Raw genomic sequence first — 25,852 nt, 5'->3', positions numbered from 1 at the left:
ATTTGGAAAACATAAGGAATATATATATATATATATATATATATATAAACATACACACACACACACACATATACACACCCCACACAATACACAGAACGGCACTCCATGTAATAGAACTGAACCTTGCCTTGGTGCTCCGTAACAATAGATGTAGGCGGGACAGTGGCACTCACAGTCACTTCAATTCATCAGATACTTTGGCAGCACACTGTATCCAATCAGCACAATTTAATATCCAAAAAACAGGGTTCAAAACAAGCTTTCAAACCATAAAAGGTAGACTGGGTCGGGGACCAATATCGGCACAAGACACTTTCTTTCAGATTTTTGCTTTTTATGTCGTCTCACATGCGGTTGGCACTGTTATTCTGTATTGTTTGTATTTGTGATATTTATAATTTTTATCTTGGGTATTTGTTATAGATGCCTTTTTCCTGTTAAATATCTCTATATATGTATGTCTAACGTTTGGGACCTGTGCCGTGCTCACGCGGCATCACTGGCTATTGGGAGGTCCGTGGTTACCATGGTGAAGCGTCCGGTGTTACCCCTGGTTACCCCCGTCGCGTCATTTCCGGTGCGATGGTGCCGATGACGCAGGTGCGCCGTTCGCACACGTGGACACGTGATCGCCCTCCTGCACGGTGGCGCTGCTTCAAATTCGGTCCAGGTGAGTGTATTTGTCAATTATTGTTCAGAGTATATAAACTGCTTGTATTTAACATGTGTCAGTCCCCTGGAGGAGGAATGCGAAACAGCAGTCGGGCCTAACCGGGTTCAGAGCGTTGCTCCCTGGTTACTATGGCTGTACAACTATGCATCTTACTGCCAACTTCCATCCTACCTTTATGGTTTGAAAGCTTTTTTTTAACCCTGTTTTTTGGATATTAAATTGTGGTGAGTGAATACAGTGTGCTGGTCCGGCTTCATGCGTTCTGATGGGACCTTTTTTGCTATGAATAATCATATAATCATTGACCCTGCACCTGGCATTGCTGCTGTTGAACTGTGTGTTTTTTATTTTATATATATATATATATATATATATATACACATATATATATATATATATATATATATACACACACACACTATATATATATATATATATATATATATATATATATATATATATATATATATATAGTGTTCCCTCTAGCTCCGGCGGGAGGCAGGGCGCCGGAGCTAGAGAGGGCATGCCCGTGCCTTCGGCGGTCGCGCGACCGAGAAAGGGCGTGGTCATCAGGAAAGGCGTCCCCTCTTCGTCTCTCTTGGGGGCGTGCCCGGCACTTACGGACACGCCGGGCAGCCCCCAAGCCCTGCAGACAGGGAGAATAGATGCCGGGCGCATGCGCCCGGCGTCTATTCTCCGGCGGTGACCGGATCACCGCATGTTTCTCCACCCGCGGGACACTGCGTCCCGCGGGTGAGAACGGCTCCCGCAGGCTGTTAGGGCAGGGCGCTTTTTGCCCTCCTCCTGGAGGGCAGGGTGCTTTTTGCCCTCCAGAAGGAGGGCAGGGCGCCGCGCCCCGCTAAAACAGCCTAGCGGGAACGCTATATATATATATCACACCTCCCCCCCAATAATTATAACCTACCTCCTCCCAAATTACCATCAAATGTGGGTAAGTGGCCACCCCTTCCCAAATTACCATCGTGCACAGTGCAGCAGTGTTTCAGGGGAGACTGTACATAGACACACACACACACACACACACACACACACACACACACACCACACACACACACACACACACACACACACACACTACTCCCAATAATTATAACCCACACTCTCCCAAATTACCATCTTGCAAAGTGCAGCAGTGCGTTGTTCAGGGTAGACTGATCCTCAGTAACCACTACTACAGCTAATCTCTGCATTTGCAGAAATCAACCAAATATTGCTCGGAGGGTGAACTACAGTCAGGTGCATAAATATTGGGACATTGACAGAATTTTCATATTTTGGCCTCTATTCACCACCACAATGGCTTTGAAATGAAACAAACAAGATGTGCTTTAACTGCAGACTTTCAGATTTAATTTGGGGGTAATTACATCCACATCAGGTGAACGGTGTAGGAATTACAACGGTTTCTATATGTGCCTCCCACTTTTTAAGGGGCCAAAAGTAATGGGACAAACTAAACGATCCTAAATCTAACTTTCACTTTTTAATACTTTGTTGCAATCCTTTGCAGGCAATTACAGCCTGAAGTCTGGAATGCATAGACATCACCAGACGCTGGGTTTCATCCCTGGTGATGCTCTGCCAGGCCTCTACTGCAAATGTCTTCAGTTCCTGCTTGTTCTTGGGGCATTTTCCCTTCAGTTTTGTCTTCATCAAGTGAAATGCATGCTCAATCGGATTCAGGTCAGGGGATTGACTTGGCCATTGCATAACATTCCACTTTTTAGCCTTAAAAAACTCTTTGGTTGCTTTTGCAGTATGCTTCGGGTCACTGTCCATCTGCACTGTGAAGCGCCGTCCAATGAGTTCTGAAGCATTTGACTGAATATGAGCATATAATATTGCCCAAAACACTTCATAATTCATTCTGCTGCTTTTGTCAGCAGTCACATCATCAATAAATACAAGGGAATCAGTTCCATTGGCAGCCATACATGCCCACGCCATGACACTACAACCACCATGCTTCACTGATGAGGTGGTATGTTTTGGATAATGAGCAATTCCTTTCCTTCTCCATACTCTTCTCTTCCCATCACTCTGGTACAAGTTGATCTTTGTCTCATCTGTCCATAGGATGTTGTTCCAGAACTGTAATGGCTTTTTTAGATGTTGTTTGGCGAACTCTAATCTGGTCTTCCTGTTTTTGAGGCTCACCAATGGTTTACATCTTGTGGTGAACCCTCTATATTCACTCTTGTGAAGTCTTCTCTTGATTGTTGACTGACACATATACACCTACCTCCTGGAGAGTGTTCTTGATTTGGCCAACTGCTGTGAAGGGGTTTTTCTTCACCAGGAATATAATTCTTCTGTCATCCACCACAGTTGTTTTCCGTGGTCTTCCGGGTCTTTTGGTGTTGCTGAGCTCTCCGGTGCGTTCTTTCTTTTTAAGAATGTTCCAAACAGTTGATTTGGCCACACCTAATGTTTTTGCCATCTCTCTGATGGGTTTGCTTTGATTTTTAAGCCTAATGATGGCTTGCTTCACTTATAGTGACAGCTCTTTGGATCTCGTATTGAGAGTCGACAGCAACTGATTCCAAATGCAAATGTCACACCTAGAATCAACTCAAGACCTTTTACCTGCTTAATTGATAATGAAATAATGAGGGAATAGCCCACACCTGTCCATGAAATAGCTTTTGAGGTGATAGTCACATTACTTTTGTCCCCATAAAAAGTGGGAGGCACATCTAGAAACCGTTGTAATTCCTACACCGTTCACCTGATTTGGATGTAATTACCCTCAAATTAAATCTGAAAGTCTGCAGTTAAAGCACATTTTGTTTGTTTCATTTCAAAGCCATTGTGGTGGTGAATAGAGGCCAAAATATGAAAATTCTGTCAATGTCCCAATATTTATGCACCTGATTAAGTACCCCCCTCCTGGCATTTTTGTCCCAAGCGCATGCACTCCAGAATGCCATTTCACAATTCACTGCAGGGGTGGATGGACGAGCAGGTGGACAACTGTTCTGTACATGTGCAGAACAAATGGCACAATAGCATCAGCTAAAGCCCAGCTGGCTGCGGTCCCATCTCATGCGACCGTGCTAGTTAAGTGCTTAATATATAATGTTTTGTACAACTGTCACATGTTGACAGGTACACCTTATTGTACCCACTAACAGGTGAAGTGGATAACATTGATTATCTCATTGCAATGGCACATACCATGGGGTGGGATATATTACGCAGCAAGTGAACACTCAGTTCTTGAAATTGATGTGTTGGAAGCAGAAAAATGGGCAAGCGTAAGGATCTGAGTGACTTTAACAAGGGCCAAATTGCGATGGTTAGACGTCCAAGTCAGAGCATCTCCAAAACATCAGTGGGGCGTTCCCGCTATGCAATGTTTAGTGGTCCAAGAAAGGATAACCGTTGAACTGGCGATAGTCAAGGGTGCCAAAGGCTCATTGATGCGCGTGGGGAGCAAAGGCTTGCCCATCTGTGCTACAGTAGCTCTTCTGTGGGATAGGACCTGCTAAAACAGTTAATGCTGGCTATGATAGAAAGGTGTCAGAACACAGTGTATCACAGCTTACTGCATATGGGGCTGCTTAGCCGCTGACCAGTTGTGGACCATGCTGACCCATGTCCACCACCGAGAGTGTAAGAACTTGACCATGGAGCAATAGAAGACAGTGTCCTGGTCTGAAAAAAAAAAAAAAGTCATGGTGGACTTATCTTTGTTAACTCTTTTTCGAGGCCCACAGAGATATCATGAGGTGTAGGTGGTTGTAGCTAACCGGGCACCAAACAGTCAAAAGCTTTAGCTACCAGGATGCACTGGTCCTCCTCCACATATACTTCCGCCACCAGCCAAAGGCAGACAGTTTTGTGAACAAGCCTAAGGCTGGAGAAGGAGAAAAACACAGTACACACAATAAACACTCTCACGAAAGATGAGGGAATTCGTGACCAAGAGAAAAATACCCAATGAAGCCAGGTGTGTCAGGGTGGGTGCCCTGTGGACCCTATGGACCTCGAAGAAAAAGTTAACAAAAAAAGTAAGTCTACCATAACTCTTATTTTCTTCTTCAGGGTCTGTAGTGCTCCACAGAGATACCATAGGGATTGTCCTAAAGCAGTTTACCCTAAGGGTGGGGACGCTCCTGAGCAGAAAAAAGAACCCGGCGCCCAAAGGAGGCATAGGTGTCAAAGGCATAGAACCTGAGAAAGGTGTGGACGGAAGACCACGTGGCCACCCTGCACAATTGTTCAGCAGGAGCGCCACGGCAAACCGCCCACGAGGGTCCCACAGACCTAGTAGAATGTGCTGTAACCCTGTTTGGAACAGGAAGAACAGCTTGTGAGTAAGCCTGAGAGATTGTCATGAGGAACCATCGAGCCAGCCAGGAGATCCCGTTTGGACCCCCAGAAAGTGCTATATACTGTATTGTGTAACAAAATGTTTAAACAATTATTCAGTAAGAAACAGAGGGCAAGTTTCCTTCATGGCTGACTAGATCCGGACCCTGGGCTGACATGATGGAAACTGCCTGTAAATACATGCAACCAACCAGAACTGTAACACCTTTAGAACATCTAACAAATGTTGACTTAAGTATGTATTCTGAAAATGAGAGTCGAGCTGCGGCTGCAATTCTAAATCTCGCTGCACAGGCTGTCTGTGAGCTGGTCTCACAGATGCAGGAAATGATAGTAGGGAACAGAATGCTGTACTGAGGACTTGTGTACGGTCCCAGGAACAGTGTACCAGTGAATTGCAAACTCAGTTTGAACAATATGTGGTAAACAGAGTAAACCGTAAGAAACGGCAAGGTAGAAAATTCAGATATGATGCTGCACAAATACGTACATTGATTACTGGTCAGAATTGGTAACAGCTAGACAGTGATTCTGCGGTAGAATATGAAGAAGATGTAACAGGACAGCTGTGCCCTGTTAGGCATACTACTCGTACATCCACACAGGAGAGTAGACAGCAGCAGCAACAGGTCCTAGCAGATGGGATAGCTATGGACTCAACTAATCAACCTTCCTTGTTACCAGCGGTAGGAAATGATGGGAGAACAGCTATAACAGGACCGGGAGGGGCACAACTGTTTGTGAGAAATTGTGTATATACAAACTCCCCCGAATCTGTAAACATACAAGGGACGAGACAAGGGGTATGGGAGCAGGGAGCCACTACTTCAGAGACGGGCTTCCATGGCAATCTAATTGACATGTCCCACGGATTGAGACAGGAGGCTAATGAATCCCTTCTAGAATGGGTACTCAGACTGTGGGAGGAGGGAGGAGTTTCCATCGAGTTAAATGCCAGGGAGATGGCCCAATGTGGACTTTGTCAATAGATCCCCGTTGCTGTTGCAGATGTATCGTAGTAGGGATGGTATATGGACTCTACTGATAGGAGTACGAGAAGCCATATGTGAAGTGGTTAAAACTCCAATGTCTTTGATGCCTACCACCCAATGGCATAACACCACAGAAGGAATTTGTAGATTGCGTTTACTGGGATATGTGAGAGGGCTGGTGAAAGTGGTGGCCACAGATGGTACAGGTACTACCCTGGCCCCCTGGGATGGTCCTGATTTGTGTGTGTTGGATGAAGAGAAGTGTGATGTGTTTGTAAAGTCAGCACTCACAAATATGAAAGCCCCGCTAAATTTAACCTCAGCTGGTATGACTGTGTGGCAATTGAGCCAAATGTTAGGTCAGTTGGGGCATTTAGGGACAGATGCACCACGACAGAGACAGCTGACACAAAAGGGTCCCCAGGCCAAGAGTAATACACGTCACAAAGTATCCCGCAAACATATTTTTTTCCAGTTATTGAATGTGGGTATCCCAAGAAAATAAATAGATGGGGTTGGGACTGATGTCTTGTTAAAAATGTGGTTAGCCTTGAAGAAGAAGGGTGATAACTCAACACTCACCAAGCAGATAGCAAAGAGTGATGTATATGAGGAAGTAGCAGAGCAAGTTATTCCAACTGCTCCTCCATGGAGCCCCTCATCCATGCCATCACCATATGCTGAGGTAATGGCAGAGCTAGACTCATTTTTGGGGACACGCTCTCCAACAGATAGTCAAAAAACAGGAGGGTGGATTGGACCACAGCCTTTATGACTGGTCGGCAAGTCTCTAGATTCACAGGCACGAAGTTCACAGCCTGCGAAATACCAGATACGTACATTACAACCCAGAGACAAACGCCCTTATGTGTTAAGTGCAATTTCATGGGATAATGGAGCTACTGGAACACGCTGTACAGCTCTGTTAGATACTGGAGCTGAAGTCTCACTGTTACACAGAACACAAATCCCAGCTAGCGCCACTACATGGGTAGCAGTAAAAGGCCTGGGGGGTACACAAACGTGGGCGGCACGATGTCACTGCAAGATGTGGCTAGGCAAAGGGCCTTGGTTTCATGCAGAGGTGTTGGTGTCTGACCTGCCAGACAATATCATAGATATGGATATTTTGAAGGGACAGTCCATAGACGCTCCCCCGGGTACCTATGTGTTTGGCTGTGCCATAAGGACATGCAGCCTCTTGCCAGTGAAAAGTGTAGTTGACGGGTAAGGTAAAAATGGGACCCTGTGTATATCCCTGTCCCTGACACCCCTGTGCACATGAAGCAATACCGCATAGCAGGTGGCCACAAAGAAATTACAGAGACATTGGCGGCCTATGTGGAGGCAGGAATATTCTAAATTGATCTGACTAATGCATTCTTGTCTATTGTTATTGATCCACGTAATCAAGACCAGTTTCTTTTCCTGGGAGGGGAGACCGTATGCTCCTACAGTGTTTCCTCAAGGGTGGAAATACAGACCGTCCATATGCCACAGTCTTGTATCCAGGGACCTGGAGAGACTGACCAGACAGCTGAAGTGTCAGATATACCACTACTTTGATGACATTATGTTGTCCGGGGCAAATGCAGAGGAGATAACTGAAGATCTACACAAATTGACCACCTACATGGAAGATTGAGGGTGGTCAATTAACCAGAACAAAAGGACAAAGGCCCTGCCCAAACTGTAAAGTTTCTAGGCATGATGTGGACTGGTCCACAGAGGAAGATTCCAGAGCCTATGTTGGATGCTATTGCTCAACTAAAGACTCCCACCACAATGAAAGAAGCTCAACAAGTGCTGAGGATACTGGGATATTGCAGATCTTTTGTGCCACATTTGGGACTCATTCTCCTACCAATCTACAGTGTAACCAGTTAGAAGTCAGAGTTTGTATGGACCAATGAACAAGACAACGCATTTCAAGCTGCAGAACAAGTTACCAAGGCGCATAACGCCCTGGGCCCCATACAGCCAGATCAGCCATTTTATCTGGATGCAACTGTGACAACTCATGGAATGTCTTGGGGTCTATGGCAGAAGAGCACAAACAGTGGGGAGAAGAAAATTCCCATAGGGTTCTGGACTAAACAATATGCCCCTGTACAATGCAGATACACGCTTTTGGAGAAGACTCTGTTAGTGGCTTATACTGCCTTGCAGCATGTGGAGACAACAACCAAGAGTCAGCCAGTCACCATCAGGACAGAGTTACCAGTGGCTGGTTGAGACAAGAGGGGCTAGCCATCGCCAACATGGCGGCCCAGAAGTCAACTCTGATGAAGTGGAAATGGTATCTGCAGGAGCAAGGTGGTATCAGCAGCCAAGAACCATCACAAGTAACGACCCACATTGTGGGGTTAGTGAATTTCCAGAGTGCAGAGGTAGAACTACCACCTTTACAGATTGAAGGTTCCAGCCAGCAGGCAGAGCTGAGAGCAGTGGTCAACTACTCAAGCCTTAATAGGCTGGTAGGATTGAGTGCTGTATTAGCCTGGCCCCGAGGAGAGGTATACAGGGGAGACTGAACCCGATTCTCCTGAGACCTGTAGTATCAACCATGCCCTGAAAATTGGCTGCTGAGCGTCTCACAGTGGGAGGAGGGTGAGGAGAAACAGCTCAGAGGCAGGAAACCTCTCGTGAGGGATCGGGCTCTGGGCTGGGGGAGAGCTTACCTCCCCGCTGCTGCATCAACCGCTGGGTGCTGCTGGCCTCTACAATGGTCCCCAATGCCAGGCTTAACTGCTGCGGTGGTCTAGTGGGGGTGAGGGTGAACCAGACGCCCCATTACACAGTCCTCCGCCTCATCTCCACAACCAGAGTTAAGGACTGTCAAAATACTCGATTCCCTGCAAGCGGGGAATTGTCTTACCTGTCCACCCCATTTGTCCAGCTGCAGCCCTGGGTCTTCCAGTGGAGTGGCTGAGTCCCGCTGGCGCCCGCCGTAATCACCAGAACGCTCACCAGTGTTGCGGCACCAGCGGGGGTAGTTGGAGCAGCAGCACAGGTGCCCATTAGGACTCCCCAGTGCTGCATGCTCTGAAAAGAAAAAAAAAAAACCACAGAAATAAAAATTAAGCTAATGCAGCCCCACTGTCTAAAGGTGCAGCCGGCTCCTACCGGCACCAAACTCAAATACAGTCTGCCTTTGGCTGGGGGCAGGGTTTATGTGGAGAAGGACCGATGCATCCTGAGAGCTAAAGCTTTAGCTGTTTGATGCACGGCTCACTCCAACCACCTACACCTCATGGTATCCCTGTAAATCCCTATGGACCCTGAAGAAGAAATCACATTTTCTTTTGCATCATGTGGACGGCCGGGGCATGTGTGTTGTTAATCTGTTGAAGAGATGTCACCAGGATGCACTATGGGCAGAAGGCAAGCCGGCAGTGTGATGCTCTGTGATGCTCTGTGCAATGGTTCTTCTGGAAAATCTTGGGTCTTAGCATTTATATGGATGTTACTTTGACATGTACCACCTATCTAAACATTGTTGCAGACCAAGAAAACCCCTTCATGGCAACAGTATTCCCTGATGGCAGAGGCATCTTTCAGCAGGACAATGCGCCCTGCCACACTGTAAAAATTGTTCAGAAATGGTTTGAGGAACACGACAAAGGCTTCAAGGTTCCCCAGATCTCAATCTGATTGAGCATTTGTGGGTTGTGCTGGAAAAACAGGTCCAAGCCATTGAGGTCCTACCATGCAACTATCAGGACTTAAAGGATCTGCTGCTAACATCTTGGTGCCAGATGACACAGGACACCTTCAAAGGTCTTTTGGAGTGAGATGTTTTGGTGGCACAAGGTGGACCTACGCAAAATTAGGCAGGTGGTTTTAATGTTATGGCTGATTATCTCTTGTTCGCATCTATAGCACCTTGTTGCCTAGTGGAATTTCTAGATTTGCCTAGCAAGGTCATTCAAGCAGTTTTGTCACTGTCTCTTAATGGATAAGTGGCAAGATTCTGAATTACTGCTTACAATTTCTAGATCTTGAGTTGGAAAAGCCTGTACGTACCTAGATGATGCCTGTTAAGAGACATGACTTTCTGGTCAACTTAAAACACCTTACTCTGCATTAGATATACTGAAAACTTGTTCTAAACATTTATGCCATCAGGAGCACTGATTTGTTGGCATCACCAACTGGAAATCTTTAAGAAACAAAAACCATGCACTATTTCACCTCATAGCTTGCACAAGACTATGGGGAAAGTTCTTCTTACATTACTATAAAAGATCAGTTATATTCTTATTCTTTTCTATTCCTTCCAAAACAGCAGCCTTCACATTGGAGGGCAAGCTCTAAAAAGCAGTGTCTTTATATTACATCAACAAGTCAGGCTAATGACAGATGCTCCTTAAACTTGAACATTATAATGTGAAGTGAATAGAAGTGAGAACTAAAATGAGCAGGCACAACTACAGCATAGGAGGGAAAAGGTTTATGACCACACATAACCAATCATTTGACAAGAAAATGACATCAGGCAACTTCCCATACCAAGTTACTGCAATAGAATAAAAAAAAAAAAAATAGAAAAAAAAGAAAGAAAAATAAAATCAGATTGTTATCAAAAACTACATTCAGTGGAACATTAATTGGAAATCATAAACATACAAAGCAGGCAAACACAAAAAAAAAAAAAAAAACGACCTGTGGAGTGGAAGATGGGATGACATTGCTCTCAGCAGGGACTGGTATAACAGGGATCACATGGACAATGGGAGGACAAGGAGCACCAGCGTCTGTGGACTAAAAAGAAAAACAAAACATTCAACTCAACTAAAAGAAAACTTTAAGTGACATACATTACAAAAAAAAAGGTCATATGTGGAAATGCAACTTCATTCTGAACAAGCCACTCTTAAATTTTCTAACAGAAGGTAGCAGAGAAGATTTGCAAGTTGCTAACCTATCAACTATGGCTTTTATATATTCAACAAAAGGTTGGTAGTGGTATGTTTCAAAGAACTTTAGGCTTTTAAATGTACACTTCAGAGGAAAAAAAATGCAACGCAATCAGTATATTAACCAGTAAGTCATAGCGTTAAGATCCAGGTTAAAAAATAAAATACATAAATGTATTTAGATACTAAAAGAAAACCATTAATAGCAATGATTCATAACCACGTGTGAGCATTCAAATAAAAAAACGGACTTCATACTCAAATAACAAAACAATATTATTTTACTATATACACCAAACATGAGCCCAAACCGCTGATAAATGTAATGAAACAGAGTGAAACATGAAGATGAAAGTATCACAGTGGTAAAGATGAACTAGCAGCATGGTCCAGCAATAGAAAGTGTGTAGTGTGTTACCTGTCTCCTTTATGTTTGGAGTCCTATTAGCAGTAAGTCCTGCATAGACTTATTACACCCCAATGTGTTGAACCGTCTATAATTAGCCTGGAGTATAGACCTTATATGCTAGAAATACCTGTAGACCAGAGTACAGTTTCTTAGGCTGGTGCAGAAATATGCATGTGTAAAAACCCACTTGTAGATAGAAGTCACGTTAAAGTCTAATGAGGAAATTCAATTGTTTTTTGGGCAGCAGTAAGTAATGGGCACCCGACAAAGAATTTCAATAGTTTTGCCTATCTGGCACAACTGCATTACTTATTGTGCCCAAATGCACTGGGTTACCCTGTGCAAAAGCCCTGGTTAGGGCACCCAAAAGACCGACTCTTTCTGGATTTACGCTCGCCACCTGAGGAGGGTGCGAGCAAAAATCTGGGTGCACGTGGCACTCATGTCTGATTGGAGTAACAATTGAATAGCTCCTTCAATCAAAATCAAATAAAAAACACTCCCAAAGCTTGGACACCACTGAGCCAGAACAAAAAGAAAAGAGGTAAAGGATTAAATATTTGTAAAACATTGACAATACTGCATTTTAAATATAAAAAGTACACTATGTTCCAATTATTCCAGTGTATACCAATATTTACATCGTCTAAAACTATGTCGCAAAGCACGAAACCTGTTCTGAAAGCAAAGCAATTAAATTTTTTTCTTCAACTCTAAGTGCATTCTTAGGGGGCATTTCAATTGTTTTTGTATGCCTGACCGCATCTTATCCCCCTAAAGAGATGGGGCAATAACTGCGTAAAGCAGTTTGGGTGCCCCAAACCAGGACTTTTAGCACATTTCTGCTCAGGTGAGGGAGGGGAATGTGTTACTACACAGGTGAGAGAGAGGAACGTGTTACTACACAAGTGAGGGAGAAGAATGTGTTACTACACAGGTGAGGGAGAGGAGGCATGTCTAATATGTTACTACGGGGTGAGGGAGGGGAATGTGTTACTCCAGTGGTGATGGAGGGGAATACGTTACTAGAAGTGTGAGGGAGGGATTTGTATTTCTACACAGGTGAGGGAGGGTAATGTCTTACTATAGCAGTGATCCATATATATATATATATATATATATATATATATATATATATATATATGAGAGAGATGAAAGAATAATGTGTTACTGGTGTGGTGAAATGGGCAATATCTGAAGTCTATATTAGCTATAATAATATATATATATATATATATACACATATATATACATACATACACATATACACACTCTAATGCATACACATCCACACACACACCAAGGGAAAGTTGCCTTGGAAAACTATATTAATATACAGAAAACAATGTTATGTAGGATTAGAAGCATCAATTGTAAGCCATGAAATACTATGTACAATGAATAAACCTAATGCAGCTTGATCATTCCAGATCTGGACTATGAATAGTTGCACAGCCATCTATAGTTACTGTAAGCAGAATAGTCATACCTTAATAAAGGAGTAATTTGACCAAGAGCCATCAGACCACCAACCACTCATAGCTCTGACTTTGGCTGTGCTTCTAGTTGGGCTTTTTTTCACACTGTCTCTCAAATTAGTAAATCTGCCTTTGCTTTTAGAAAATGCAGGTAAAGTTGAAGAGCTGTATGATCTCTGCATGCATGATGCCTGTTGCAGCTGTTGGTGAGGGCGATGAGCTGGGAGATGATGCAGTCTTTGGTGCAAATCTACTACATTTCGAGAAAGACTTGCCATTGCAAGCTTCTCCAATGCAAAATGTTTGGGGGCCTTCTATAGTTACCACAAAATCAATATTAAAAGTTAGGTATGAATGAAGAAAAAATGACTAACTTTCTCTGTACAGTGGCATAAGCAGAATGCGCAGTTGGGAAGGCAGGCAAAGCAAAATCCTATTCATTCTGTAGCTCAGTAGCCCGTTTGCTAATTAAACTACACGAGTGAAATGAAAAAGGACAACCCTATTTCTAGCCTTGCATAATCAATTCACTGCACAGATTAAATATGTGGCATACAAAAAGGTCAGACTACAAAAGCTATAAGCTGATGAAACATATCTGACCAGCAAAGGCAAAATATATGAATTATAAGGTAAAAAAATAAACAAAACACAATTCAGTGCCATTGTCAAACACTAAGACAGAACATTTGAATTAGGCTTCTTCTTGTTTAACTAACTGAAGTGTCAAATATCTACAAAAAAACTACACGGTCACACACACTAATATACACATATATATATATACACACACACACATAGAGAGATTGTATATATATATATATATATATATATACACACACACATATACATATACACTGCAGAAGATGGCCGGCACCCCACAAAAAGAGCTGATACTTGCCCGGGTGCCCTCCAATGGAAAAACTGCCGAACATGTATGGAAATAACGGCGGCACTCACAGGACTTGTGTAAAGAAGACTCACGACTCAGGAAGGTCAAAGTTCAACGTTTCAGTCTGGCGACTTTTATCAAGAGTTCTTGATAAAAGTCGCCAGACTGAAACGTTGAACTTTGACCTTCCTGAGTCGTGAGTCTTCTTTACACAAGTCCTGTGAGTGCCGCCGTTATATATATATATATATATATATATATATATATACACACACAAATATATACATATACAGATACATACATACCTGTATATTTTAAACATGCATTGCAGACGATATAAGTTAACACGTTTAAAATGTAATTATAAGCGACAAGAATGTGAAATCAATGGAAAATGCCAACTGAGCAAATGGTCTAAGGCTTAGATGCACGGCAAAATTTAACACGTCTTATTAAGGACAGCACTACCTTTTTCCTCTGGAACAGTTTTAAGAATGTCCCAATTTATTTGCGAATTACTGCTTTATTAATACACAGCAATCGTATTATACCAATTGAGAATTAGTAATTTGCTCAATAATCAAAATGCCTGCATTTCTACAAAATGCATGCTTGTAGAAATATTTAAAAGATGTTCTACCTAAAAGCTCCCCAAAAGTAGAAAAAGGAGATACATAATGCATGCTATTGGATCAGCAGAGAATCAGTCATCAGTTTGGGGCTTGTGATCATTATTTTATATGGCTGTGTAGTTTTCATTTATTGGGAAAAGATAAAAGCCTTCACCCCAGCAGAAACCCTGTGATATACAGCCCATTCTATGCCCTTACTTCTGTCTCCAGCTTCAGACTGCACTATGATCTCCCCCAGGAATTGTTTCACAGCACTCAGGAAGCAAAGTTAATTTAAGCAGAGCAGCTTTACACTACGCTAAAGCTGGGTACACACTAGGACGATGTAGGCCCGATATGTCGTTCCGATTTGGCTGGAGACAACATATCGGCTGGATCGTGGAGTAGGTTCGGACTATCTGCACGCTCCCACAGTCGCATGCGATATTGTCCGGTCGGCCGTACTGCATGGCCAACCGGACGATATATCACATAATGCGCCTGTGCAGGTAAGTAAGGACGAAATGAGGGATCGTTCCGTCATTTGTAACATCGCTAAATGTTTACCCGTGGTATCTGGGTACACATCACTTAAGGTGCGTAAACACACAACGATGTAGGTAATGAACGATTTTTGTTGAATGATTTTCGTTCAGTTTTTCCCTTGAAAAAAAAAAAAAAGTGACCGGAAATCGTTTTACAAAGTAGTTGGTTTTACTTTACTTAATAAACGATTTTGTGTGTGTTGAAGGAAAAATGTTGCAACTTCTATTGAAAATCGTTCAGTTGGCCAGTCTGACTGAACTACAATCGACAAACGTGAACGCGCATGAACGATAATCGTTCATTTTACACTGAACGATTTTTTGAACAATTGAACGATAACAACGTTGTTATAGTTCAATTGTTCAAAAAATCGTTGTGTGTACACGCACCTTAAGTGTGTAACCAGCATAACAAGTTTGTTTTGTTTGCTTGCAGATAAGTCACTACATAATATATAAAAAGCAATCATCTACTGGGTAATAGTTCCCCTTTAAGCACCAAAATATCACTAATCATGGACAAATGATAATTATCTAGAAGCTTTAATGGCTCTATGATTTATCAGACTAACTAGCTTCTCTTTTAAGTTATGATGTAACCAACTTGGAGCCCTTTAAGACAGATAAACACTTAATAGTGTTCACTCTAGGTCCGGCGCCGGGCCAGGACACTGCGGCCCATAGGTGGGGACGGCACCTGGCAGGCTATTTTAGCGAGGAGCCTCCAAAAGGGGATAGCGCATTATGCCCTTTTGAAATCGGGCAGGGCGTGGTGCCCTGCTAAAACAGCCTAGCGGGAATGCTACTTCAAATGGATTTATGATTTGCATACAGCAGGTCTGAACAAAATCAGAAGAACTAACTAGCCAATACACCAGCAAATAAAAAATTACAACTGCCAATTCCTAATGCAGTTAACAGATGCACTAGTTCCTTGAAAGATCCTTCTGGCTTTTAGATTGACAGACTCCTGATTCACATTATTCTGTCCACCTCTGGCGAACAATGACACGTTCAGTTTATTTATGACAGATTAGACATCTCTGCTACAATGAAACAATATTCACATATTACTGTGTATGCATGCCAAGAAATATATTATAGCAGATAAAAAGCTCCCAAGCTTAAGGTGCCCACACACATAGCGATATTTTACACGATCTGGCCGATTCCGACGAATCGTGACGACAGATCGTGTAAAATATGGCCAAATCGTGAGTCCTAACTCACGATCACGATGCGCGTCCCCGCTGGTCGCACATCGCATCGTCAGATCTGCCGTGCAGTAGGGCAGATCTGACAATCTGGGACAAAATGCACTGGGGAAAAAGAAAAAAAAAAGTTAAGCAGCACGATAGATCTTATGCTTTTTACTCCAAATCGTGTGTAGGAGCTGCCGGGGGAGAGTTCAGGGGAAATCGCACACATCGTGGGATCGTGTGCAGATCGGTATGTGTGTGGGCACCTTTAGCTAGTTCATTGTTTCAAAGCACTACTCCTGCTGCCTATATAGTGGTTTCCAATAAAGGGCCTGAATGTTTAGATCACTTTAGGACTGTGTCCCATATTTCTCTTAACGTTTCTTTCCAGTAAAGTATATGCAATGTTGAGATGTCAAGTATAAAGCTCTCTGTCTGTAGGGAGTGCTAGCAGCAGTATAAAGCTGCTGTGGGGGAGGAATGTCAGGATCAATTAACCATCTCTTGGCAGATACCAGCTATACAGGACAACATACTGTAAACAAGCACATCTACATATGTGTTCTTACACATGTATAGATTTTGTACTTTATTTTTTCCAATCCTGAACCAATAAATTAATAAAAAGGTCAGAAGTGTCTGGATAACAATAAAATAAAAAAAACAACAGAAAGCACTTCTGTATGGCTTGGCTTTCTTGTCAGCCTTGGGTGAATGAAACTTTTCATAGGGAGGGGGATGTATCAAACCTTTAAAGGGACACATGATAGCTAGAAGATGATAGGTTGTTATGGATTTTCTTCTCTACTTGCCCTATTTTGAAGGTATGATACATCTCCATCATGGTGTACATCTGTCAATCCTATCTACTTCCCAAACAATTTTTTTTTTTTTTTTTTTTGCAACTCTTTATTTAAAGTGCTTATGAAAGTAGGCAGCCTGAACATATGAATTGACAAATGAAAATCTGAAGCACCAACAATGAGCCACATTTTCAAATACAAAGAATAAAACTGGAAACAAAACATGTAAATAGGACAAAAAAATTGTATGAGGGGGGAGGAGGTATAGGGGGGAGGGAACAGGGCTACTTGAACAGAGAGCATTTTGAGGAGCAACAAATGATGCTCCGAAAGCTCACGGAAAAAAAAAAAAAAAAAAGAAGGACCTATCCAAGGTAATATAGCAAGAACGGAGGAAGTGAGGAGGATGGTCCTCCCCATCGCCCCTGAGTCCAGTACCAAACATACATTTCATACGACACAGCTATCTATTCCTTAAACACAATTTTATCTAGATAGGACATGCATACTATAACTTAGTGTTTGAATGTAACAAATCAAATCCCATACATAAGTCAAAATGTATACCATTATCATTGGGCTTGATTCAGATGTGCAAGCAGTTTATGTGCGGCTGCGATTTCTCATTGCAAGTGCGAAAATATGCAAATGTTAGCTTGAGCATTCTTCTTGTGTATTCCGTGTGATGACTAAGCAAACCCAGCTACCTCCACTTTGCATATCCGAGCAATGCTCAACTGCCACCACCTCTCTTTGCGATAAATTTAGGTCACCTCCCAGTCTCCACTATGCAATGCCCATCTGGAGTCATAGGGATGTTGTACGCATACAATATCGCACACAAGAATCAGGCCCATTGTGTGTGCATATATCCATATACACCTAGAAAATATATATATATTATATATATATATATTATATATATATATATATATATATATATATATATATACACACACACATACATACAATATATAGATATATGTACACACACACAATCTGTTATTCTCTATATATTTGCATAGCCAATGGACTGCTATGCGATCTTGCGAGTGACAACCAACTCAGATAATTTTATCCATGGTGACACCATGGCAACATGAGAAGCAGTCCATGGAGATTTGCTTCTATGACAAGGTTATAGCATTAGTAGAAGTAATTGAACTGTGCTTTGCAGTGTAGACACAACCCCCCAGCAAAACAAATACAAATCAAACATTTTCAGATGCTGGGTTATATTATAGCTAAACTATAACCATTTTAGAGTGTGTCAAAAGGTAAAATACACTTCCTGCATCAGCTCTAATACAGCTTGTATGGGAACAATGCAAAGTAATCCAATTAATTGAATTCTGATTTATTGTACATTTGATGTTCTAAGCTCATTAACCAATAAGGTCCTCAATAAAATGTAAGGGCACCAAAGAGAAAAAAAAAAGTCCCCATACATGCAAGCAAAAAAATAAAGAGTTATGGTATAACATACCTTAGTTGACTCTTCCTTTGAGGTTCATAGGGTCCACAGGAACTACCTTGGGGTATGTAGTTGGAGTAATTCATTGCACCAAACAGCTTACAGCTTTCAAGCTCCCAGCATGCATAGGGCCTCATCCCTATATACCCCACCCCCAGCCATTCAGTTTGTAACCAAGCCTAACAGCAAGAGATGGAAAGTGGAAAAGGAAGTACAATGTACACAAGAAACTCTCAAAAAAGAAAGGGAATCAGTGCTACAAAAACAAAGGAACAGAGCCCAACTGAGGCTAGGTGCGTCATGGGTGGGTGCCCTGTGGACCTCGAAGAAAGAGTTAACTAAGGTATGTTATGCCATAATCCAAAAACTAAGCAGTAAATAACTGCAATACCTGGCACTAGATTTTGGCATGCACTGTACACCTGTTGCAAGTAATAGAGGTCTAGTTAGGACCCCAAAACATACTACTATACAGATAATGAAAAAATGATTACTGCGCTAGATGTACAGTAGTAGACAAAAATATATATTGAATATAGTGCTCTCTATTATGTATACAAAAAGGCTTGTTTGATTGTTTTATAATTAAATATTTATTTGTGACAAACACAAAACATATAACATTTATACATACAATTACAATAATAAATATGGAATCTAGTCGAGCCTAATGCAATTTACTTATAATTTGAACAATGCACAGAGACCTTCAAAAATATATAAGAGAATAGAAGTAAGAAGTATTCATATGATCCTTAGAATGTTATAGTTCAAACAGCATTTGATACGATGTATCACTTGGATCATAGATAAGTATCCGTTTAAAAGATTGTAACAGTTTGTTTCCACTTAAGTAGCCTCACAGGTGGGTCAGCAAGCCTGTTATAACAGCTGAATGATGTATGATTGCAATCCGTGAACAAGGCGTCCCAGCAGTTCAATAGTCAGCTAAACAAAACTCTGCCGTCAGAATATATATTACCTCAGTCTTATAGTATGGAATATTCAACCCCTCAAGGTATATTGGCCACTCCAGGGGTTCAAATGGAGGGCCCTGGAGGAAGGTGTGGATATAAGTTAGTGGTGCAAGCCTACGCCGGAACCAAATGGACAGAGCAGAGACATGCACCATCAGTAAGGCCAGGTCGGAGTCCTAGATCCATTCCAGCTTGATGGAAGGCCAGGACTCTGGAAAACGTAAACACCTGGGGGTTGTAACTTCTGGTACTACACCATTGGAAATATGTATGCCACACTCTGTGGTAGATCCGAGCAGAGGCTGGCTTACGAGCTCTGAGCATAATTTTGACTACAGCGCTAGAGAAACCTTTGGACCTCAGGAGGGATGTCTCAAGAGCCACGCCATCAAAGACAGATGACCCAGATCTGGGTAAAGGAAAGGACCTTGAGACAACAGGTCCAGACGATGAGAAAGCAGGACCGGAGTGTCGATGGAGAAACTCCGAAGATCTGAGAACCAATGACGTCTGGGCCAAGCTGGAGCCAACAGCAGGACAGTGCCTCCGTCTTGTTTGAAATTCCCAAGAACTTGAGGAAGAAGGGACACTGGAGGGAAGAGGTAAGCAAACTGGAAGGTCCACTTCACTCACAATGCATCTACAAAAGGTTTCCTCTGCATCTCTTGTTATGGATCCGTACCCAGGCAGTTTGTGATTGTGTCGGTAGGCCATGAGGTCCACCTCTGGGAGGCCCCATCTGTAACTAGGAATTGAAACACCTCTTGGTGCAGCATCCATTCCCCGCGATGCACGTCGTGACGGCTGAGGAAGTCTGCTTCCCAAGTGAGAACACCCGGAATGAATACTGCCGAAATGGCTGGGATGTGACCCTCGATCCATGTCAGACACTTCTGTCATTGCTGCCTGACTTCGAGTACCTCCTTGATGGTTGATGCAAACCACTGTTGTGGCATTGTCGGACTGAACCTGTACAGGTTTTCCGTGAAGTACGTGCTGGGCCAGGTTGAGGGCCCTGTAGACAGCTCGAAGTTCCAATATGTTGATTGGCAGGGTTATTCGACAGATGTCCAACGGTCCTGAAAGGAGTGCGGACCGGTCATTGTGCCCCAGCCCGGGAGACTGGCGTCCGTTGTTAGGATTACCCAGTCCGAAAACCAAAAAGGATGACCCTTGGTTAGATGAGGTATCTGTAGCCACCAAGATAGAGACAGACACGACTCTGGAGAGAGCACCATCGTCTGAGCTTTGATCCGATGGGGTAACCCGTTCCACCTGGAGAGGATCAGCTTTTGCAAAGGCCAGGAATGGAACGGAGCATATTCCACCATGTTGAAGGTGGACACCATGGATCCCAGAACCTGCATTGCTGAGTGGATCAACACTTGGCGACTTGTGGAGACATCTGCGCACTCGTAGTTGAAGTGTAGAGATCTTGTCTGATGTCAGAAAGATTCTCTGATCCTGAGAATCCAGCAGGGCTCCCAGATGAATCATTCTCTGTGACGGACTCAGGGAGGACTTTTTCCAGTTGATTAACCATCCGTGCTTGTGCAGGAAAGCCATGGCTAATTGCAGATGGCGGTGAAGCACTCCTGGGGATCCAGCTAGGAACAGAAGGCCATCCACCTATGGTAGTAGTCGGACACCCTGACCACGTAGGTGGGCCGCCATGATAATTTTGGTAAACACCTGTGGAGCTCTGAATAGTCCAATGGGCAAAGCCTTAAATTGGAAGTGTTGCTGTAGTATAGCAAAACTGAGATATCGCTGCGGTGAAGGCGCTATAGGTACCTGCAGGTGGGCGTCCTGAATATCCAGATACCATGAAGTCCCCAAGCTCCATAGTTAGGATGATGGGGCGTAGGGTTTCCATCCTGAACCTCTGTACCCTGAGGAATTTGTTCAAGGATTTGAGGTTGAGGATAGGCCGATGAGACCCATTCCCCTTATGAACCAGAAAGAGAGCAGAATAACCACCAGTCCCCTGCTGAGATAGTTGGACTGGCACATTTATCCTTGCTTGCAGAAAGGACTGTACGGCTTTCTGGATTTGTAAGACCCTGTTCAGGTCAGAAGGAGTACCTGTGTAGAAAAACTGGTGGGGAGGCAGTCTGAGAAATGACGGCGTACCTGTGAGACCACTTCTCTCACCCAAGCATCCGTGGTTGTTTGACACCAGCACTGGGTGAACTGAAGTTGGCCTCCCACTCTGGGATATCCCAGAGGGAGGCCTGTCCAGTCAGGCTGAGGGTTTATCCTCGGGTTTTGAAGCAAGGCATCTGGTGTTCCAGGTCTGCTTGTTCCGGAGTTTAGCAGCCCTAGTGGAAACAGGCTGCCTAGGAAAGGACTGAAATTTAAGCTTTTTCGAGGCCTAGTAGACGTAGCTACAATTTTGACAAGGTCTGTACCCAACAAGATCTCCTCATTGTAGGGTAACCTTTCTCTGCCTTTCTTGGAATCCGCATCAGCTTCCATGAGCGTTAGTAGACTGGCATCTCTGCTCCAAAATAGAAAACCGCATCTCGAATGTGAGCAACAAAAGACATCCGATCTCTAGAAGCATCTGAGGGAAAAGGGTCTTCAAGTCAGTCAGCCCAGCGCTCTTCGCTTTAGCCACCCATGCCATAGTCATTGTTGGAAAGGCAACGGCCCCTGAGAGAGTATATCTATTTCGGGCAAGCTTCTACTTTCCTATCCATAGGATCCTTCAAGGAAGTAACTGTAGGAATAGGCAACGTAGCGCTTTAATTAAACGCTTAACACGTGAATCCACCGCAGGGGGTGTTTCCCATTTTGCACAATGAGCCACAGGAAGAGAGTAACATGAGGTCAGTATGAAACCTCTTACCAGGCGATTGCCAGGCTGCAGCCATGAGTTCAGCTAGATGATCCGATAGAGGGAATTTGCTGAAGCCAATTTCTGTCGTTTAAACAGAAGGTGCTTGGATTTAGGGGCTGGCTCGTCATCTTCTATTAATAAGATGGATCTGACAGCTCGTACCAAGGCAAGAATATTATATTTGACCAACTTCATCCTCCTCCAGGGGGGAGTCAGGGAAAGAAAGCAGCAACTACTGCCTCCTATTCTGAATCTGAGAGTTGCGTGGACAGTGACTACAACACAGTACGCTAGGAGGGCTTACTGGGTAAGGGATTCTCACCTTGCAACATGGTTTGAAAGGCATTCATGTAGTCATTGGACTCTGTACAGAGTTAGAAAAAACATCTACCCATGGTGGGGGCACAGGAGGTACCTGTATCGCCTGAACCTGTTGAGCCAACCCCAAAAGGGGGGGGAATTACGGCCTGCTGTGAAAACCCCACAGGGGGGGGACAGACAGCAGGAAGCGCCAGGCGGTCCGCAATACTGGCTTAAGCCTGTAGCACATAATCTGCTTGATATCAGTATGGGTTCAGATGCCCGTTTGTTACTCTTGCCTTTGCTAGACATAGCTGTAGAGTAATATGGCACACAATATGGCACCGGGTATAATGAAATCACCGTGTACAGTATGTAGGATACTAGTAGGAATGCAATATACTGGTTCTGTCTTATGCTTGGGTAAGCTGCAGGAGCACGCAGCACAAATATGGCATAGTGCAATGACTAACTGTATGTGATAAACCTCACAAATACTTAGTTCTAGATATGTGAGGTACAGGAAAACCCTTGAATACACCTGTATGTTAGGGCAGAAGTTTGCTCATTAACCTTGCCTCTGCCAGCCATAACTGCAGGGCAATGTGATACGAAATCTGGTAATGGGTATAATGCAACCACTGAGTATGTAAGATACCCATAGAAATGCAATATAGTGACCCTGCCTGATGCTTGGTGCAAGCTGCAGGAACACACAGCCAAATATGAAGTCTAATAGATCTGATTTACAAGAAACCACCTGACTACACCTGTATGTTAGGGTAGAGTGAAAGAAAGGGGTACAGATATATGCTGACAGTAGAAATAGACACAGACAGGCAGCGCTAGCACAAGTCACATACACTGCAGAGATACTGCTGCAAATTTGGCACTATACTCAACTACACAGACTCAGTGTCTGGTAGGCTATAGCGCTATATACTCTTACTTCAGGAAGAGGTATGTAGGTGGTCCAGTGGAGTGTGATGGCCGGAGCCTGCGTCCACACTGAGACCGGAGGTATCAAGTGCCATAACGTGCGGGTCACTGCAAGCGATGACCTGCCTTACCTGTCCCATGATGTCCGAGTGCAGTCTGGGTCCCGTCCGGGGGGCCCTAGGCTATCGCTGACCCCCAGAACGCCCGCCAAGATCCCCAGAGCAGTACTGGCGCTGTGGCACCGGAGGGGTGAGGGAGTGGCAGCACAGACGTCCCACGGACAGTCTGCTGCTGCGCGCTCTACTTTGCAGTAAAAGTAAATAAATAAATCATAAAAATAAAAAGCTTAAGGGCTGCCCCCTACGTAATGGTGACAGACTCTTGGCCGGGCACCAACGAAACTGAGGTGCCTCTGGCTTGGGGGTGGGGTATAGGGAGAGTGGACCCAGTGCATCCTGGGAGCTGAAAGCTAACTGCGTGGTGCCCGGATTCAGTTACATCACCTACACTCCAAGGTCTCCCTGGGGAGCCTATGGGCCCTGTAGAAGAAACACTGATTTCAAATAATTATCAAGTTTTCTATCTGTAACTTCCTTTAGTGAGGATGCAGAAGGAATGGGTAATGTAGAGATCCAAATCATTCTAGTTACATGAGCATCTACTGTTGGAGGAACTTCCCATTTGTTACATTCACTAAGTGAAATGGGTACTTAGGAGGCTAAATTCCTTGTAGCATGGAAATGTTTACTTGGCGTACCTCATGATTTAGACATGAGATTGGTCAGTTGTTCAGACAGAGGGAAATAATCTTTAGCCACTTTCTGACGGCTAAAGACCGGAGTCTTAGATTTTGGTGGAACCTCCTCTATACTCAGGACAGATCTAACCACTCTCACCAGAGAGGGGACATCCACAGAGGATTGATGGTCTTCCTCAACAGAATAAGAACCAGAACTCTGAGTATCAGAGTGCGATGAGGAGGCAGAGTCAGAATTCTGAGGCAATGTCTGAAGGGAACCTCTCTTATGTCCCTGCTTTACCGCCACTGGTCTATTTGCCTGCATTACCTGCTGAGGGGCTATAGACGGCAGCATACTCTGACTAGAGTGAGCAAAAGAATCAAACCAAAAAAGGATTCATGGGGGACATATACATAGAAGGATGCAAATGCTGGGGATAGCCCATAGTAAGCGGCAGTACTGTAGCAGGAGCTCGTGACACTGCAGCCCTCTGTCCACTAAATGTGACAAAACTTTAGACCAAGAGGCCACCCAGGGTGTTTTTTGTGATGGAGGTGTAACCGATAGGAAAGGTGTCTGTTTACAACAGACACTACACAAGCCATCTTGCACAAAATCCTGCTCTGACAGGCATGCCAAACAGGATTTACATGACATCAGCGCCGGGAGTCTCATCCTTCTCCCCCTTTACCTTTAGACACCGCAATATATAACAGGTATGAGGTATAAATGCAATGTGACCCACTTCACATTTGTGAAAAGCCAATGAAAAACCCCACACACCTTTTCAGAGGGATGAGGAGAAACACAGTGATAGATATATCTGACAGTTTTTAAAACAAAACAGGTAGTATAAACACAGCAGCTAGCATTAAAGTCACATACAATGCATATTTTATACATATATATATATATCTTAGAGGGTGCGCATAAAAAATGCACGGTGTTGTGAACAGTAATAAAACTGATAATGTCAGTATTCAATTTTCTTTAAAAAGCATCAGGTCCTAATTCATTTGTATATGGACCGCAGCTCTCCTTTACACAAGACCGGATTCCAGGTCCAAACAATCTGTCAAAATACAATAGAAAGAGAGCGCTCCATGGTGCAGATAAAAACACTTTAATAACACAAATTTGTTGAGAGCGCTCATCAGTAATAGTGCCGCTCGTACCATATAAAAAACAGTGTGGGCTTTTACCACGTGGTGTAAATATAGACACTCCTCCGGACTGTCTCCAACTAACGTTCCATGACCGGCCTCTGACAGAGTGGCCAGGCCTCTGACGAAGTCCATGACGAAACGCGTTAGACGGGGCCTTGTGACGTACCCGGAACTATCCCCGGCTTCCTTGGCAGCGTGTCCAGGACTGACGTGGTCCGACCAGCGGCAGTCTGTTGCCAGTGTCCAGCGGCAGGGTATGTGAACACACACAAACATACATACAGTATATACACACATATAAGCATATATATATATATATATATATATATATATTTATTTTTTTATATGCAGAATGGACTTTAAATCAATTGACCAGACCCACAGGGGTATTTGTAGGATATAGAGTGCTATTATACCAGACCCAGGGGAGAGGTATATCGGGACACAGACCAAACCTCTCAGACCAGCAGCTTTCAGCAATGCACCCAAACCAGACTGTGAGCGTCTCACACATGAGGTGGTCAGAAGTAGCAAACC

General features: G+C 43.6%; 1 protein-coding gene across 25 annotated transcripts in view; it reads right to left on the bottom strand.

The window, feature by feature from the left end:
* Window positions 1–25,852, bottom strand: part of DLG1 (discs large MAGUK scaffold protein 1) — a 385,534-nt gene that overhangs the window by 190,607 nt on the left and 169,075 nt on the right. For 15 of the 25 annotated variants that reach the window (XM_088444821.1, XM_088444828.1, XM_088444822.1 and 12 more), the window contains one exon: window positions 10,687–10,785. The exons of the other annotated variants lie outside the window; for them this stretch is intronic. In XM_088444821.1, the coding sequence (XP_088300947.1) occupies window positions 10,687–10,785 (99 nt within the window). The remainder of the gene's footprint in view (window positions 1–10,686; window positions 10,786–25,852) is intronic. 25 annotated transcript variants of the gene reach the window in all.

This window comes from Taudactylus pleione, unplaced genomic scaffold (genome assembly GCF_031769625.1).
Source record: "Taudactylus pleione unplaced genomic scaffold, aTauple2 ptg000372l, whole genome shotgun sequence".
In the NCBI taxonomy this organism is placed as follows: Eukaryota; Metazoa; Chordata; class Amphibia; order Anura; family Myobatrachidae; genus Taudactylus; species Taudactylus pleione.
Note: the sequence above shows the minus strand (reverse complement) of the source record. Positions and strands in the feature narration are given on the sequence as shown.